Source organism: Sinocyclocheilus grahami, unplaced genomic scaffold (assembly GCF_001515645.1).
Source record: "Sinocyclocheilus grahami isolate Dianchi unplaced genomic scaffold, SAMN03320097.WGS_v1.1 scaffold55.1, whole genome shotgun sequence".
NCBI classification, from domain to species: Eukaryota; Metazoa; Chordata; class Actinopteri; order Cypriniformes; family Cyprinidae; genus Sinocyclocheilus; species Sinocyclocheilus grahami.
Window position 1 is genome coordinate 1,027,562 of NW_015505234.1, and position 14,501 is coordinate 1,042,062.

At 35.5% G+C, this 14,501-nt stretch overlaps 1 protein-coding gene across 1 annotated transcript; it reads left to right on the forward strand.

The window, feature by feature from the left end:
* Positions 1 to 670: 670 nt before the first annotated feature.
* On the forward strand, positions 671 to 12,675 carry LOC107583852 (calretinin-like). The gene is made up of 9 exons (XM_016270207.1): positions 671 to 898; positions 6,934 to 7,010; positions 9,827 to 9,916; positions 10,158 to 10,238; positions 10,893 to 10,949; positions 11,835 to 11,912; positions 12,335 to 12,390; positions 12,479 to 12,518; positions 12,613 to 12,675. Exons 1-9 carry the CDS (start codon positions 805 to 807, stop codon positions 12,673 to 12,675), a joined length of 636 nt encoding a protein of 211 aa, XP_016125693.1. The 5' UTR covers positions 671 to 804.
* The last annotated feature ends 1,826 nt before the right edge of the window (positions 12,676 to 14,501 follow it).

Below are 14,501 nucleotides of genomic sequence, written 5' to 3' on the forward strand. Positions count from 1 at the left end.
TTTAGGGAGTAACGCAATATTGTAATGCATTACTTTTAAAAGTAACTTTCCCCAACACTGCTAATGACACATCATTTGGATATTTTCATGTCTGGGAAAATTTGGGGATTACACGGGTTAAAATGCGTTTTAAACATAAAGTTAAGTGGTTTTCACTACCCATTTTACTCTTAGTAATTTAATAATTTAATACATTTCATAATTTAAAAGTTTAGTGCAGAAGTATCGAAATCGACGATACTGCCTTGAAAAATATCGGTATCGTACCGAAAACAAAATAAGGGGTATCGCCCATCCCTAGGGTGGGGTATTTTGAATAAAGATTAGAAGGGCACACATTAATTAAAAATAATAATCAATATTCCAAAAAAAAAAAAATTAATTGTTCATTTTGTGGGGGCGTGGGGGTTTCAGGGCTAAACTGGGATGTTCCTGTCTCATCTGTAGTTAGGCTATTCCATCCTTTACATTATCAGTATCAGTCACAATATGCATTACGTTAGCGGAGCAGAACGTTTAATAGCTTACATACAGTGATTCTGGTCCATCTACATGTTTCTATGAAAGCATCTTTAGAGCTGAGCATCTCCAGCAGCTTTCCCAGCACGTGCGCGAGTGCTGAGCCATGAAACAGTGATGCTGGAACTACTGCGCCACCCGCATGAGCGCCAAAGGATTGCAAGCACTCAGCGCATTTAAAACCCCCTGCAAAGCACTGGGGGTGTTACAGTGCGAATTTGACTCTGACTGAGTAAAAGTTAGCCCGGGATTTTCTTGTGGACAGTAGGACAGATACACAACAGCATGGCAAACAAAGGACAACAGCCTCCCTACCTTCACTTGGCAGAGATGACCGCATCCCAGTTCCTGGAGATCTGGAAACATTTTGATGCAGACGGTGAGTACAGATGCGCCGTTTATTCCACGGATTATGATTCTGAGAAAGAACTTATTAAGTCATAAGTGAAATGCTATCATTAAAATAGCAGGGAAAAAAGTTTGACGCTAATAATTTCCAAAGAAAACACTTGTAGGGCTAAGGAACTAAAGATTTTGTTAGAAATTTAGGTGCGAAATAAAACAAAATAAATCAAAGAAAATTGATAAACAGCATTCTAGCATTTATGATCTACGGCTATTGTAATTGGTAATGCAGTAAGAATAGGCTACATTCAATTGTATAATATTGTATACAAATGTATTCTTTTTTTAATAAATCCCTTTATATGAGATTATTTTATGAATCATACTGTCACGTCATTTAGGCTATTCATTCAGCATTTTTAGAACCCTTCTTGGCACAAATCAAGAGCAGACTTTGATCACCATTGCTATTATCTAGTACCCTAATAAGCAATTATAGCGTACAATGTGGCTAAAATCCTTTAATTGATACAATTCTTAGCGAAGTGACTGCCAGTAACTACAGAAGGGGCTCCATATAGAGTCCCATTGGTGAAATTACTTTTACTCAGGTACTCTGTTGGGAAGATGGGTGTGTGTTCAAGGTCCTCATCACCCAGGACATCTTCTGAAGATCACTTACAGGAAGCTCATCGGATACTATTCCTGGAGAGTTAGCAGTTGGCTTGCATCCTGCAATATCTAAAGCTGAAAATATATCATTGACTAATTATTTATGTATTAGGAACATAATCGTATCTGTAGGGCAGATGTTATCGTTCGCAGCTTGGTGCCAGTGTTTCTTTCCTGTTCGTTTCCCGCCGAATGCATATGGTTGAAATACAGAAAAACGAAACTGACAAATATCACACATACTAACCTAGAATAGCGTTACCTATGATCTCAGCTATAAACTTATAGCAAAGGGGAAAATAAAACAACCTCAGAGGAAACAACAAAACAAACGTGTTGGGCTGGGTCCCAAAGTAGGGTAGACTGAGTACATTTGGGACATGTGTACAGTTGAAACACCTTAAATAACTTGCTCTACACTTGGTTATTAGCATTCTCTTTGATCATGGAACATTTGAAAGGTGTGCCTCTTTCCACTCCAAAAATATCGGCAAAAGGTTTTTTTTCCAAGGTAAGATTTTCATTTCACCATGTCCCTTCCACAATGAATAGCTTATTATCCTTTTATGCCTGTCAAACTTCATGTATATCATTGCAAACGTTACTCTGTGCTCTAAAAATAGACACATTTTATGATATTGTGCCATGCAAGGTCTTTGCATAATCTAGAGAAACATGCGAGTAGGACAGTGGGGTACGGTTGAGACGCAGTGTATCAACTGTATCCAGACAGGTGTCCTATTGCGTCACATGCTGTTTAGCTGTACAGTGTTATGATAATAGGTTAAAAGTCCCATTTACACACATGCTATACGCAAATTATGTTTTAAAAAAATATATTTGTGATATTTTTCAACTGTCTATTATTAATGGACATATTTCCTAACATGAATGTTAAAAGTATAACATAGCATTTTGTGAAATATACAAGGTGGTAACGTGGGAACAGATGAAACACCCTTTATATCCTATATGTATGCAGTAACAGTTCAATCAGAAGATAAAATGTATTTCAGAGGTCGTGTGTGTGTACTGGTATTACCTACGTTATGGGGACCAAATGTCCCCACAAGTATAATACCAGTAAATTCTAACCTTATGGAAAAATTTTGTTAGGTCCCTATGAGGAAACAAGCTCATAAATCATACAGGATGATTGAAAATGTAAAAATACAGAAAGTTTTGAGTGATGGGTATAGTTTTAGGGGTAGGTTTATAGAATATACAGGTAGTAGAGGATTAAAATATACTGTCTGTATAGTATAAAAACCACTACGATATGGAATGTCCATATAATGTTAGAAATACCTGTGTGTGTGTGTGTGTGTGTGTTTGTGTTAGGCAATGTAGTCAGTGAGTGGACTTTATTTTTGTTTCTGTTTTTGTTGTTTTCCATGACTATTTCCATTTGTTATTTTTACTGTTATGTTTACATTTGTACTGTCTGCCATATCTTTTCTAGTGTTAAATATTTTGTTAACGGAATCTGAATTAAATAAAGTGAATAAATAAATCAGATTTTTTTTTATTGCACAACTGTAATTTATTACATTTGCAATAAATGGTTAGCCAGCTTTAGAGCGTTAAGAATGGGTGTCTCAACTGTACCAAGGTACTGTTTCAACTGTACCCTATATGGGTAAAGTTGAGACAAAAATGCACCTTATGTTTATGAGCTAATTGTGGAAAATATAAACTACTTGTGGCTATTGAAACTACGGATCCAAATGTTAAAAAGCCTTTATTCAAACATGGCTCACTCTAGAAATATTAAAAATGACTAGAACACTGAACACTGATGCATTTTGGCCATCCAGCCTTCCTCAGAGTGTGTCAAGTACAAAATTAGTCACAGGTGTAGATATAATCAGTTGCTCAATAGAAATGGGAGAAACCAAAATACTCATTACAGAGGGGACCAATAGCATCATTAACAATTTCGAAGTGTAATCACATATACAAAAAAAAAACCATATATATATATATATATATATATAATACTTGTGGCTATTATTAGTTTATGATATTTTAGTACATAAGCAAAAGAAATATCATGTGAAAACCACTTCATTTCGGCATCTAGTTTTTGTGTAGTGATAAAAAAAGCAGAAAGTGTCTTTACTACGAAAGAAGTTCCGTTCACCTGAGGAGGTAACCATAGCAACAGTAGCTTTTTCGCACTCTGTATCAGGTGGTACATTTATAAAACAAACAATACAGTCATCATTTATGAATTTATTGGGTATATCACGAAAAACTTTAGTTTAAGAGAATTTACGTTTGTGCTGGGAATGACAATCAAATCGATTCCTAGAAACAAACCTTAAAAAGCGAGAAAGCGTGAAAATCACTGACAAAAATTCCATTAAAAAATCAAAGGTGTGCAGTCTGACCCAAGTTTATGAGGGATGAATGTTAAAAAGTTAAAAAGTAACCAATTAATCTGACTGCCACAAGTTTTAAGGAAAATTTGAATTGAAATAATGTTTATTAAGATTCTCAGTCATCCACATCACTACAGAATATCATCAAGAAGATATTGAGAAGCATCTGGAATTATTTTCTATTAAAGATGCATGACCACTCATGTGGCTTGATGGAAATTAGTTCTGTTTTATTATCATAAGTTCATAGCTACTGCAACACAATGGAACTTAAGATTCAGTGAGTGACACGTTTTGTTGTGTCATAGTCCAAAATGGCCTCTCCAACACATCAGTTCTATTTCCAAGATGGCTGACCATCCCATAAGAATGTAGATGTGCTAGAAGAATGATGATAATAGCATAGGTAGAGCCAATAAAGAACATATAGGCATATAATTCAATATGGTACAAATGAAAAATGAATGGTCAATATATAACTAATGCATGGGCCATATTGTATACAAGCACATTTGAATCTACAATCTGTACACAATGACATTTCCAAAGACATTTTCCAAAAATTCATTGTAAGAAGAATGAATGTTCATATTAGCCCTCAAAATGTCAGAGCAATCATATCGACACCAGATGGCAACATAGTCATTTCCAACATACTCAGCAGGATTAATGTCTGTGTGAACCATAATTATTATCTATTGCACTCAACAATTTAGTAGTTTAATTATTCTGTATAGATCTCTGGCAACAATCAATGTATGTAGTGTAAACTACGGATCCAAATGTTAAAAAGCCTTTATTCAAACATGGCTCACTCTAGAAATATTAAAAATGACTAGAACACTGAACACTGATGCATTTTGGCCATCCAGCCTTCCTCAGAGTGTGTCAAGTACAAAATTAGTCACAGGTGTAGATATAATCAGTTGCTCAATAGAAATGGGAGAAACCAAAATACTCATTACAGAGGGGACCAATAGCATCATTAACAATTTCGAAGTGTAATCACATATACAAAAAAAAAACCATATATATATATATATATATATATAATACTTGTGGCTATTATTAGTTTATGATATTTTAGTACATAAGCAAAAGAAATATCATGTGAAAACCACTTCATTTCGGCATCTAGTTTTTGTGTAGTGATAAAAAAAGCAGAAAGTGTCTTTACTACGAAAGAAGTTCCATTCACCTGAGGAGGTAACCATAGCAACAGTAGCTTTTTCGCACTCTGTATCAGGTGGTACATTTATAAAACAAACAATACAGTCATCATTTATGAATTTATTGGGTATATCACGAAAAACTTTAGTTTAAGAGAATTTACGTTTGTGCTGGGAATGACAATCAAATCGATTCCTAGAAACAAACCTTAAAAAGCGAGAAAGCGTGAAAATCACTGACAAAAATTCCATTAAAAAATCAAAGGTGTGCAGTCTGACCCAAGTTTATGAGGGATGAATGTTAAAAAGTTAAAAAGTAACCAATTAATCTGACTGCCACAAGTTTTAAGGAAAATTTGAATTGAAATAATGTTTATTAAGATTCTCAGTCATCCACATCACTACAGAATATCATCAAGAAGATATTGAGAAGCATCTGGAATTATTTTCTATTAAAGATGCATGACCACTCATGTGGCTTGATGGAAATTAGTTCTGTTTTATTATCATAAATTCATAGCTACTGCAACACAATGGAACTTAAGATTCAGTGAGTGACACGTTTTGTTGTGTCATAGTCCAAAATGGCCTCTCCAACACATCAGTTCTATTTCCAAGATGGCTGACCATCCCATAAGAATGTAGATGTGCTAGAAGAATGATGATAATAGCATAGGTAGAGCCAATAAAGAACATATAGGCATATAATTCAATATGGTACAAATGAAAAATGAATGGTCAATATATAACTAATGCATGGGCCATATTGTATACAAGCACATTTGAATCTACAATCTGTACACAATGACATTTCCAAAGACATTTTCCAAAAATTCATTGTAAGAAGAATGAATGTTCATATTAGCCCTCAAAATGTCAGAGCAATCATATCGACACCAGATGGCAACATAGTCATTTCCAACATACTCAGCAGGATTAATGTCTGTGTGAACCATAATTATTATCTATTGCACTCAACAATTTAGTAGTTTAATTATTCTGTATAGATCTCTGGCAACAATCAATGTATGTAGTGTTCATTCTCTCAACGCAACAGTCAGATCGATTGCAAACACACTAGTAAGACTGCCTGTCTTCTTACATACAGCTCATAGTATTTTCTCAGCCATGCAGTGATGGTATTCACATTTATTATGAATAACAGAAAGAGAGATTAACCACAAATCATGTGTCCAGATGTCTACAAATGCCACTCTAATCCACAGGCAAATTAATCAACAATCATAATAGTTAAGACATTTCAAACATGATGCCTTTGGGAGAAACACAGATAATAGGACAATACTTATGAACTCATTGTATTCCTCACTTCACATAACACGTCACACTGTTGTGATGTATTAGGCCATGCACACAAAATCCCATTTCAAACACGCATACACAAACGCATATTTCCTTTGCATGAAGGGCCAATTTCCTGGCATGGGAAATTACCCCCAGATGGTAATATTACATTTATTTGTGGAGGCGATTTAAAATGTCAGCAGTAGCATTAAGAAGAATCTCCTTTTCGTCTTTCAAATAAATGGCTTTAAAAGGCTCATACTGTAAGGCCTCCAATTAGAGGGAAAATGGAAAAGAGAGAGCCTTCAAAGCTTAACTGGGAGACTAGCCATCAAAAGTTTTTAATTAAGAACTGTGTTACTTAGATTTGGGTGCCAGCCAACAAACCAATCTAGAGTTAACCAGCTTCAAAGCAGCCATCTAGGCAATCTCATTACTTAGCATTTCAATTGAGAGACAGTAGTTATCTAGTCATATAATGACAAACATCATTATGGCTTAAGACATCTCAGTAAGTACTGAACTTCCTTATATTGCAGGAAATGGCTACATTGAGGGTAAGGAGCTTGAAAACTTCTTTAGTCAGCTGGAGATTGCACGGAGAGGGGCTGGTGTGGTGAGTATACAGACAAGTGAAGGAGTATTAACAGAAATACATCTCATTAGGAAGCACTGTATCTTCCAAACTATACAGCGGAATTCTCAAAGCAATGAGTAAACTTCATTGTGCTATATTGTGTTGTATTCATTGTGCTTAAACTGAAAGATTGTGTGATTGTTACACTTTTACCATGATCAACTCAAAGCACATCATCAAAGAAGATTAAAGGGATAGTTCACCCAAAAAAGAAAATTCTGTCATTATTTACTCACCCTCATTTCATTGACAGCGTTTTTATTCTGTGGAACACCAAAGACGATAGATATTCTGAAAATGTCTTTGTTGTTGTTTTGGACCCCTTTGCCTTTCATTGTATGGACTATTGAAACGTTCCTCAGAATATCTTCTAAAGTCACACAGGTTTGGACAACATAAGGGTGAGTAAATTATAACAGAATTCATATTTTGGGGTGAACTATAACTTTAAGATATTGATGGAAATCAAAGCTGCTGTTTATTTGCATCACTAGCGTTGGCTCAACCAATGGCGTGATTTGGGGGTGGGACTACCTATTTGGAAGATGAAGGCATGCTTGAAACTTGGAAAATGGTTTTCAACAAATATTGATAACATTCTTTATTTTTGCAATTCTATCTCTAATTCTAACACTAAAAAAAATGGTAGAAAAATGGAAAAGGTAATGCCCAGACATTTTCTGTTACATTTCCTTTAAAGGGGTCATAGGATGCTACATGCACTTTTACAAGCTGTTGGAACTGAAATGTGTGTTGGCAGTACACAACCACCCTATAATGATAATAAATCCACCCAGTTTTGGTTAAATGTTTTCCCCTTTCTCAAATTGAGCCGATCTCAGATGCCTGTCTGTGTAACGTCACACAGACAGGCCCCTCCCATGATAGTTTGATTGACAGTAGCGTTTCAGCACAGACTGGACTGGTGTCTTACCTTAGACCCGCCCTGAGTGAGCTGTCATCAGTCTGCCATTGTTTCACCACCAGAGCAGATGTAGACAAGAATGACTCCTAAGCGATTGAGGTGTTCTGTTGTTGGATGTAATAATGAACATAGCAGTCTTCATTTACCGTATTGGCCCGAATATAAGACGACCCTGATTATAAGACCCCCCTTTTCCCAGATATACCTTTTGGAAAATGGCTTTTTAAAAACCAAATCTTGTTTTTTCTCAGTAAAACACATTTTGTCTTCAATTATTTTCATATTGCATATTTTTCCTATTTTAATTTTTGTTTTGAAAGTATGGAATGGTAAAATGTACCAACAATCACATTAAAAAAATATACACTTTTTGATATACCATTAAAAAAAAAAAACAGGTAGCCCATCTGAATTAGGACATTCAGGCTATCCATCTAATAGTAGCCTACCAAAAGCTTATTAACAGTAGACGTTAAATCTTACTGTAGTCTTCAAATCTGGGTACTGTCTTACGTTTTAAAATCACAAAGGGAGTTTGGTCTCATCAGGCTAACGTGATAGTCACGACTCATGCAGCTGTAAGGTTTTCTTTTGTTTTTACTCGCGATCTTTACAACACGCATTACATTACGTATTTCATGACACACTCGTTTTATGCGTATTTGGCGCCACCTATTGTTGTGGGTGTATTATTGACATGTCAAAGTCTAGACTCTAGACCCTGAATATAAGATGACCGCGTTTTTTCAGATGTATTTCCAAGAAAAAAACATCGTCTTATATTCGGGTCAATACAGTACTCCCGACATCTGAGCCGCTGAACTGGCAGTGGATTGCATTGTTTCTGAAGGGAATGCGCCCCCGATCTACATAAATGCGTCTGTTCGTGCGAATCATTCATGATCCAGTCTCATCTACAGAAGAAGTGAGTATAATGTTTTGTAATGAATCTTTGCGTCAATACAGTACTCCCGACATCTGAGCCGCTGAACTGGCAGTGGATTGCATTGTTTCTGAAGGGAATGCGCCCCCGATCTACATAAATGCGTCTATATTCGCGCGAATCATTCACGATACAGCCTCATCTACAGAAGAAGTGAGTATAATGTTTTGTAATGAATCTTTGCAAATCGCCTTTCCTAATAATGTGCTAATTAGCAAGTTTCAGATAAATGTGGCTAAAGTAAACAGTCTCTCTGAGAAGAGAGGGGCGGGGTCAGCAGAGCTCATTAACATTTAAAGGGAAATGCTACAAAAACGGCTTGATCTGAAAAGAGCTGTTTCTGACAGGGTAAAAAAGGTGTTTTTACACTACCATTGAGAAATTTTAAGCAAACTGTGTTACAGACTTTTCATTAAGACCCTAAAAATCAGATCAATTTGTAGAAAATGGGCATCCTATGACCCCTTTAACCCCAAAATGCAGCACAGTGCAATGCATAATTTAAAATATGAAGAAAACAACTGTCAATACACTAAATTCAATATGTAAAATTCCTTCATATTAAAACAATACTTTGGGCCCCATTTTTACTGACTTTTCTTAGAGGGAACCGTGTGCAAATCAAATATATAAAGACCCCAGATGACTAGGCAGATGGCATGCAGGAAAGATAGGAAAGGAGATTTTATCTTCATCCCTGTATGTTCCACAATAAAACTGAGAGAGCCTCACAAATGGTCTCATAAAGTTAGTAATGCTATTATCTGCCTCACAAGAGGCAATGAATATGGCACAAGGCAAAGCACAATGTACATCACTTATAAAGTGATAGCTTTTTCCTAACCTGAGAAGCACAAACTGAATAAAGCTTTTACAATAAGCAAAGAATGAGAAGAAGATTCATCTTGTTGTGCTTTCTTCACACAGGACCCCTCAAATGCAGCCTTTAAAGAGAAGATGACAGAGTTCATGCATAAATTCGACAAGAACAAAGACGGGAGAATTGAGATGTCTGAGGTAGAAGAACACATCACTTAACACGTCAACGTGACTCTGCTGTTGACACGTTCATAAATATCAGATAGACCTCAATTATCCCATCATCCCATCTTGCTTTCCGAGAAGAGGAAAACTCTAATCTCACTCATCACTTTAATCAAATCTGTAACTTACTGATGGAGCTTTCCAAAAAAGCATGGTGTCAACTAGAAAAAAAAATTTTTTTGCTAATTCACTTACTCAATCCACTTTTCATCAGCTGGCTCAGATCTTGCCCACAGAAGAGAACTTTCTCCTCTGCTTCAGACAGTTTGTGGGATCCAGCACTGAATTCATGGCTGTAAGTGATGATGCTACTTTTTCATTTTATAAATCCGTGGTCATTTATATACTGATAACACAAAACTCTTCTTGGGCGCCATACAAATATCTTCCCTACACACATTCATTACAATCTAATATGCATAGCCAAATACAACATTTCGGAGAGTTTGATCATCAGAAATGGACTGCCTCAGTGATGTATTATGTCAAGTTGAAGAGAGAGGGGAGCTAAAGAGAAAGGGAAGCTTTTTAATCATCCAGTGTGGTAGGCAAGCATTTTAAAGGGCTAGAATGAGTAAGTACAAACTTCTATTTTCAGACTCATGTATTATAGATGTGCTGCTGTAATTCTCTGTAGACCTGTAGAGGGAAGCATCTATCTTTGATAAGGGCCTGTGATGGAAACAAGGCCAGCTGCTAGATTAAAACATTCATTAAATGGCATTTCTTGCTCCTTGTTCTCACAATGCACAGCTGCTTTGAATAGAAAATACAGAGGGTATAATGAAAAAGCCAGTGTAATTAACGTAAGAATAATTTGCCGATTATTTCTTCACCTCCGCTCTCCTATTCTTCTCATTTGTCCAATCTGAGATATATTGCATGTAAAGCTGTACTCTGTGCTGATAGTACAGTTACAATATCGTTGTACGTCTATCTGTATCTGTAGGCCTGGCGAAAATATGACACAGACCGCAGCGGCTTCATTGAGGCTAATGAACTTAAGGTAAGATTTCTATTACTTTCCCTGCTGTGGTATTCTTCATAACAATCTTGAAAAGAGTTTTGAAAGCTGCTAATGTGATGAGGCAGATGGAAACTATGCAAATCTCTCTGGATTTGGCTGGCATTCCAAAGAGAGTATACAAATCACTACCTTTGTAAACAAAGCAAATGAAGCAATGCTCACTGAAGAGACGATGACCTCAAAGAGAGTAAAGCAGATGTCACTAACAAATAATGTTCTTCTTAGGCTAAAATGCTTAAGGGGTACACAAACCAGAAAGGTAGAGGGATTGTAAGATAATGATAGAAGTTAGATTTTTTAATGGATATATATATATATATATGTGTGTGTGTGTGTGTGACCCTGGTCCCGTCACAAGTAGCACGGGTATATTTGTAGCAATAGCTAAAAATACATTGTATGGGTAAAAATTATAGATTTTTTTTTATGCCAAAATTAATTTGGATATTAACTAAAGATCATGTTCCATGAAGGTATTTTGTAAATTTCCTACTGTATATATATTAAAATTAAATTTTTGATTAGTAATATGCATTGCTAAGAACTTCATTTGGATAACTTTAAAGGAGATTTTCTCAATATTTAGATTTTTTTTTTGCACCCTCAGATCCCAGATTTTCAAATACTCTGCCAAATATTGTCCTATCCTAACAAACCATACATAAATTGAAAGATTATTTATTCAGCTTTCAGATGTACAAATCTCAATTTTGGAAAATTGACACTTATGACTGGTTTTGTGGTCCAAGGTCACATATATATATATACAATTAAAATAATGTAATATATATATATATATATTACATTATTTTAATTGTCTAAATGTATATAAAATTATATTCTTGTGATTTTTACTTCCAACAGGGCTTCCTCTCTGACCTGCTTAAAAAGGCAAACAGACACTACGATGACCAAAAATTGCATGAATACACACAAACAATAGTAAGTAGTTGTCTTTGTGTTGCATTAGTCAATGTCTTATACCTCCTAGTGTCTTATCTTTATTAACGTCATTTATTTTTTAATGACAAAAAGCTTTTTACTCAATAAAAGTCATTTAATTTAATTAACACATATATATAGAACTTTAAAGTGTTATTTCACCTTAAAACCCCACGGGTTGTTTCTGCACTCCAGCTGTGCTAACATATGCCCACTCCTTAAGGCCAGAGACAAACTTGAATTATTCCAAGGCAAGCCAGCTGGACAATTGAGAGCCTTAGTTGTCCTCTACCCATTGTGAAGAACAAAATAAGTTAAGAAACGATGTGCAGCAATAGGAAATATTGATTTAATAAAGCAATCTGATGCAAGATTTCTTTAGTGTGTAAACATTTAAACTGAGCCATTGTCTCCCTTTCTAGCTCAAGATGTTTGATCTGAATGGCGATGGGAAATTAGGTCTGTCTGAAATGGCGAGGTGAGAAATGATCTGATAAATAAAAATAAAAAAGTTACCAATCATTTTGTAAGACACATCTATCACAACCATTTTTTGTTTATTTAAGGCTTCTGCCGGTTCAGGAGAATTTCTTGTTGAAGTTTCAAGTAAGAGTGTATTTATACGTTACGTTTTTAGGCCTCATGAGCTTCTTAAGGTCAAATATTTTTGACACTGAAAGATGTTTTTATTGCCCAACAGGGCGTCAGGCTGACTGCTGAGCAGTTCAACGCCATCTTTGCATACTATGATAAGGTAATGTAAAGATAATGTAATGTCTTTTGCAGGGCTTTAGGGTATTGTATAGATTTGTATGCACTGCTGAAATGTTGCTGGAAATTTGATCTTCCCCTCCTTCGTGAGCGCCTTCTGAATGCAAAACAGCGTCCCTGTTCACCTGCACATGTAAATGAGCAGAAGCAACTGCACCTGTTTTTCTGCCCACACATTTCCGAATTGTGTCCAGATGCTTTTAAACCACATTAAATAATTTATCTGCTAGACTTATCTCTTACATAACAAGAGTTCGTAGAAATTCCTATCAATTAATCATCAGAACATGAATAATTTATCCAAATGCAGTTTTGGTTTCATAAATGGTGATTCTCTACACTGTTTGCACTGACTGTTAACATTGCTTTGATATATTCTATATAATATTTTAGTTCTAGAAAAAAAACACATTCCTGTATCTGAAGATGACTATTTCAAGTAAAACATACTGGTAAGTTATTATAATTATTTTTCTTAAACACTTAAGCATACAAAAAAAAAAAAATCCGAAAGTAGATTTTTTTTATCATGCACTCAAGTATATGCTAAACAGTTTCCTCAGCTCTAAAAATTTTGCTTTTAAAGACATAAAAAGCTTTGCATCATGTTGTAAATACTCGAAAATAATATTTCAGTCTTCCTACGTCAAAATTTCATGTTTAATTCAATGTTTTTGCTGCATCTTTGTTATTATAACCTTTATTTCACCAGGAAAAGAAGCACATTGAGATTAAAAATCTCTTTTACAAGAGGGTCCTGGCCAAGATTGACAGTAACAGCTCACGTGGGTGTAGCAAATAACATCCATCCATACATACACATATATAAGTTAAATTATATCCGTACATATCAATACATAACTAGTCAAAACATCTACAACCCAATGTTTCTGTTTCCAAATTATTTAAAATCTCTTTAAAAACGTCAAAAAATTGTCTTTATTTGTGATAGAAGCAAGCAATTTCTGAGGGAAAACTGTTTCACCACCTTTTTTTTTTGTCAGTGTACCGAAGTAATTTTCATTTAAGTAAACTAATCACATTAACAGCAGTAACCAAAACAAGTGAGAATACACCATACACAGGCTTAGAATACACTTTCTAAGTTATGCCTCAAAGCTCAAGATGAAGCTCACAGCAACTACAAACTAAGACAAAGATGCTTTAGTTTATCTTCCCTGGATCTCTTGTGAGGCAAGCGATGTTACCACTGAACCACCAATGCGCTCTGCCACTCAGCATATGCTAACATAATTAGAAAGGCCTTTAATGTCCTTGAGGCTCATTGTGAGCCTCATAAGTCTCAGAAAATTGAAAGCATAAAAGGGAAAAGGGGGGTGGTAGCTTAGAGGACAAGCAAAAATGTGCTTGAGTGGATGTTAAAGGGGTCATATGATGCCCATTTTCCACAAGTTGATATGATTCTTTAGGGTCTTAATGAAAAGTCTGTAACATAGTTTGGTTAAAATTTCTCAATGGTCACTTCTGTTACATACATAAGAGTAGAGGCTCACAGATTCATTCTTTACTTGCACAAAAACCTGAAAACATGCCAAGCATTCCTAACAGTAATTGTAAAGTAATATAATATGTAGTATGTCAGTATTTACAGCAATTAAACTGCAGGGCGCAACAACCGTAGGCAGAAGATCTGCTATATTAGAGCTGCAGTATAAAGACATCATCCATTATATCCCAAGACAGGTTTGTAAGAGGTGAGCCTTATATTTGGACTTCTTTAAACAGCGAGGGTTCACGCATGCCAAAAGTGCTGCGATGTGTGGCGCAACATTGTCTCCAAGTGGCCACTTATTATAA

Excerpts from the sequence above, each read along its gene's own strand:
- LOC107583852 (XM_016270207.1), top strand. The coding sequence starts at position 805 with ATGGCAAACAAAGGACAACAGCCTCCCTACCTTCACTTGGCAGAGATG. Across the intron at positions 899-6,933 it reads GAAACATTTTGATGCAGACG|GAAATGGCTACATTGAGGGT; the intron begins GTGAGTACAGAT and ends CTTATATTGCAG. Across the intron at positions 10,950-11,834 it reads TTGAGGCTAATGAACTTAAG|GGCTTCCTCTCTGACCTGCT; the intron begins GTAAGATTTCTA and ends TACTTCCAACAG.